This window comes from Mizuhopecten yessoensis, unplaced genomic scaffold (genome assembly GCF_002113885.1).
Source record: "Mizuhopecten yessoensis strain PY_sf001 unplaced genomic scaffold, ASM211388v2 hete_36175154, whole genome shotgun sequence".
Lineage (NCBI taxonomy): Eukaryota > Metazoa > Mollusca > Bivalvia > Pectinida > Pectinidae > Mizuhopecten > Mizuhopecten yessoensis.
In genome coordinates this window covers 1-5,283 of record NW_018485446.1, presented here as the reverse complement: position 1 = coordinate 5,283, position 5,283 = coordinate 1, and the positions used below count along the sequence as shown (strand labels likewise).

Here is a 5,283-nt window from a genome sequence, read left to right as displayed (position 1 = left end):
AACAATCAATACCTGCTCCCAAGAGAAGATAACTCTGCAATACCAAGACGGAATAGTGCGTGTCAAGTCAGGACCAAGGCATGCAACAACTTATCTTAACAAATAAAATGGGAGTACGCTAAACATTTTTTTCCAAACTTAGTGGGACAATAGGGGCTTCTAACGGTTGTCACATTTTTCGAGGCGGTAGGAGAAGCTTCAAAATGACGCTGAGCCAACTGCGTTCATAGCCCTTTTAACGCAATTTGTTATGGTTATGCCTATTAGAGGAACTTACAATGGAATATAACGTTCTGTACGTCGGTATCGTTTAAGTTGTGGCAATAACAGGTCTTGGGGAGAGTACTGTCCATATCGATTCTTCAAGCCAAGCATTGAAGCACAATGACCAAATACATTTATTGAATGAACCAACGAATGAATCATACTTAATATGCTTTCAATGTGTATAAGTAATAGAGAACAGTAAACAATGCTATACATCAAAAAATAGAGATTCCATGGATAATGTTTTTGTGGATCGATGGTAAAACAATGGACCCTCCATGAGTTTTCCGTTATATAAATAGTGCATCAATCAATCCCTGGTAGTTGCCACTTTGTCAGTTTGGTGTTGACTTCGACTTCTAATATACGTCAAACCTCCATTCGTTAGTACACACTAGAGCACCAGACGATAGTGTACTAAGGCGATGTCATGGCAGCTATGATGTATTGTGACAATACTGAAATTAGACTTTCATTGAAATTCTGGCCGTGCGATACAACACACCACTCGAACCCTGATCATAGAAATATAAGTATGCATTAGCAAGCTTAATTGGAGTGTACTCAGTGGACTAATGGATTTCTATAGTCCAAGTATATAAAATCTTATGATGAGTTTTTTTTGTTCAAATCTGACGTGATGGCTTTCGACAGAGCATTGTACGTACATATGACCTGTTGCTAACATGTCGGTACCGATTTGTGTAGCTAGACGTGCATCAAATACGGGTGCAATGAGGCTATATTCACTAATCGAAAACATCTTACTACAGATGAACGCTACATTAGACATTATACTTGTCATTTGTATCAGATATCCATCCCCCCGCCTCAAAAACAATTATCATTGCGAGAAAAAAGGAATTATTTTTATCAGTGTGTGTATTCTGGTGTACATTTCAAACGAGTCAATTAACATTCATAAATATTCATACACACGATTCTCAATTTAGAACTCTTCTGGATAGAAAGTGTCTGTTACACTTGGAGTTAGCATACTGGACGTGTACACCTTCAATTCAAACGAATTCCCAATGAACAAGGATGTAAATCACAGGATATTTCATGTAAAGTAATTCAGATTTTGTCACTGAATTGATAACATATTTAAAAACTTAATAACTTAATAACGTTAATGTAAATCTAAATAATAAGAAAATGTCAATTTAGAAAAATAGGGGAGATAACTCTTACACACTATGTCAGAAAGCATATACCAATAACTCCAACACAAGACCTAGCAGACACATAATTGTAACCTTAACTATAATACAATTGTATGTGAAAGGTAGTATATAACTTAACTCTTAAACAGATCAAAGGTACTATGTATTAGGAGATGGTGGTGTGTATCACCTTACTTAATATATTATTGCAAATGATATTTCATTACCCAGATAATGAAAGCTTAATTTTGATTTTAATTACATCGCTGTGGGAAATTGTCGTTACATGTCGAATCGGGCTGCAAGGCCATATATTCATGTCCTACCGAGTGACTTTCTATTAATTTTTAAATAGATATATCAAAGAGACCGATATAAAAATGTAAATGAGTAACAATATACTGTTCATTTAAGTGTAATGAATATTTATTGATTTGACAAGGTTATACGAGGTTTTATTAGCTTTATCACAAAGTAAGTTAAAATGTTAAATTAAGGAATTATAAAAAAAAAAATAGAAAAAAACCTGAAAACGAAATTTTCATTTTCTATGGCTAAAAGCGATTGCTAAGGATAATATATACACAAATATTTATATATCTGCACGTGCTATTGAAAAGGGGATTCAAACGCTTGATTAAATGTGTCGTTTAACTAAATCAAACTTGATTCAAACGTAACTGTAAGCTGGACTCCGTGTACAGTGTGTTTGATATATAGGTAAATGTAAATATAATCCTGAAATTAAATACTCAATCGATATTTCAAGATAATGAGGGTGTCTCTATGTTAAATATACCAGTGTGAAACCGTTGGTGGCTCAATTCAAATGATATTCAATCAGCTTATCCAGAGCTGATAGCGTTACAGGTGTATTAAACAGGTCAATAGTGCTGCCAGTTTACCTGTGCGTAAAAGACAATAGAGGAATTCAGGCGACTGTATTTATTCAGAAACATCTGTATATATTATCATACCAAAGAGTACACATACTATAAGAATGGGTTAAATCGCATTGAAACCTCTGCCTTCATTAGCGTGTAAATGTAGATCTCGTATACTGAGGCCAACTCCATGTAAGCTAAGATACAAACTCATGTAAATGGCACAACTGACCAGAGAATAATAAAGTAGGATTCTGGCAACAGTTGCGGAATAAAATGTGGACAAATCATAATACAATCTGGTGTGTCATATTGCAAATCTCAATACCGTGTTGATCTTAAAACCAATAGGGTACACACATAATTCATATAGCTCATTACAGGTGTGAGGACAGGAAACACAGAACAGGTAACAATACCTATGTACAGGTGTGCCAAAAGTCTGCGTTACTGCAGACACACTCGTCCAGTAGTAGTCTACATAATCCATACCTTATGAACATTAAATCCACCGAATATGTCTCACAATTGTTTAATATATCACCGCTACTAAGCGACAACGTGTTTCTATGAATACGGGTTATATACCTCCAAAAACCCACTTCCGCCCTTCTTAAATTTCCTATCGCACAATCGATGATATTGAGGAAGAATAAAGCATAACGTATCACATATTTGCATACACAATCCATTTCTTTTATATAAGATTTGTGACTATTTTTCTAACACTATTATATGTGCATGTTATACACCTGTTGGTTACTGTCGTATAAAGAATTCATGGCGTCACAACGGCTTCAGTGACGTCATTCTTCTCGTCCCTCGGGGTAGCCACATCTTTATCCTTCCCCTCTCTCGGGACATCCGTGTTTGAAGAGGGATCCTGTGTGTTCATTTCTGTCCGGGGAACATTTATGGTGGAAAGTACTTCGCCGTTCAATGTTTTAGGAGCACGTGTGGAGCGCGTGCTTTTGAAACTACTTTTATTACTGGGAAAACCAACACTTCCATCCATTCCATGGGTAAGGGTTGACCTTGACCGCGTACCCAAGTTCAAGCGCGCCGTGGTGATGGATTCGAGTTTACTATTAGATCCGCTGTCAATATTAGGCAGAATCAGCGGGGCGAAATGGTCATTTCGGGGACTATTGTAGAGGTCAAGCTGTACTTGTCCATTGATTCTTTGAGATGCTAAATGTTTGGCCCTATTGAATAGTTTTTCGGCATACTGAGGCATCGCTGTGTGTTGTGGTGTCTTTTCAACCTTTGGTTGGTGTTTTACGTGGTGCCGGTAATGCGTGCGGCCAAGGTCAAACCGAGACTGGTGTTTCATGACCTTTCTGGCGGGGAAGTGTTTGTAACCTTTGTCAAAAACCTGGTGCGGTGATCTACTTCCGGGGGATTGGGATGGCGAGTTCGAGTCGCTATGGTCTAGACTCTCCTCATCAGGAAAACCATGATATGTTTTTTGTCTTCTTGTCATAAAGTTTGTACGATAAAATTCAACCTCTCTGGCTTTTCTGTTTTCTGAATCCAAAAGACAGCACTTTTCAGTGAGTTTGTTGGACAAATCAGTAACTTCTTGTTCTCTGCAGCGTTGATTCATATCAGTCAACATTTGTTGTTGTTTGCCAAGTCTCCGCCGCTCGAAGCTGTTTGAGAGTTCCATGATGGCGACTTTCTCTGGAGTTGGAAGCCTCAATTTATGGTCTCTGTAGGTCGATGTGTATCCCATAGTTTTAAGATTGTCTCGTGTAGGGTCCGTCAGAAACGGGGGTCGAGGTTCGAATTCCTCTAAACACACAGTGGATGTAAACAGTCTCATTGTGACGTCTTCCGATCTCACTTATCGCAGATTTCGTACACACACGTATCAAACAATAGTCACGTACCTTAAGTCATGCTGTAATTATCCCACTGTCATGTAAGGAACGTCCAAAGTGTGTTTATTTCACACCATAGTCCAGAGGAATACCACACAACTAAAGCAGCTTGATTACCGTCCGTTTCCTTAACTCTCGTGTATTCCTTTGGGTGACCGCTCTGTATCGCCACCTTCCTCCGCCATTTAACACGCTCTGCAGATTTCTAATTTGAACGTCAGCGTGTTTGTAACCAAGCGAAATTTAAATCCCAGAGAAATATGAGCGATTACCTGTCTTAAAGAAACATTTTAATACCGACAACAAGTGTTGGTTTTACGATTAGCCCTCCGTCAAGGTTCACCGTCAGCCTGGGTATATATGCATTCTCTACTTACTTACAACGGCATACTCTGCGGTATATAAGGCTATTGTTCGTATTTCTCTCTATCACTATTGAGTATATCTTCTGGAAGTCGGCGAAGCCTGACATGTATTATGTTTCCTTATCGAACCCGACCTATACACAAGTCCACTGACAAACCACTGTAAGTCTGCACTGCGCAAGACAAAAAAACTAACTGGCACAGGTTGATCCAACCCGGGATATTAATAATCAATCATATAGCTTAAGATTTTAAAAGGGGGGTATTTATTATAAGCCAATATTTTGGCAAGCATGTATCGGAGCGGGGAAGGTTTGTAAAGTAACGTCACAGAGCTTGAGTAGATCAATAATATTATGACGGGTAACCTGTTAGTTCTACCACAAGTATAGGTAATGGAATGCGTCGTTTAAATGGGAAAGTGCTGTATTACCTGTTAGGTCTCACCCAAGTAGTACCGTTATATACCTAAGATACACATAAGTTTACATTCACACGACGAGTCTGACCCTAAACAGGCCGCCTCCAATCAGTGAATGGTATAATTGCCCCTCTTGAGGAAACCACACGAGACCTCTATCTGGGAACTTGTATTCACTTTCTTTTTTTAGGGACATACTCTGAGAGGGGGGTCATAAACATGTATCTATGTACATTGCAGTTTCTACTCATACTTAACGCCCAGCAATTTAGGAGTGGGACGACTGGTTCGCCCGTT

The 5,283-nt window shown here is 38.5% G+C and overlaps 1 protein-coding gene across 1 annotated transcript; it reads right to left on the bottom strand.

The window, feature by feature from the left end:
• Positions 1-1,871: 1,871 nt before the first annotated feature.
• Positions 1,872-4,738, bottom strand: LOC110444797. The gene has a single exon (XM_021489156.1). The coding sequence runs from the start codon at positions 4,140-4,142 to the stop codon at positions 3,096-3,098; it is 1,047 nt and encodes a 348-aa protein (XP_021344831.1). The 5' UTR covers positions 4,143-4,738; the 3' UTR covers positions 1,872-3,095.
• Between the last annotated feature and the right edge of the window lie 545 nt (positions 4,739-5,283).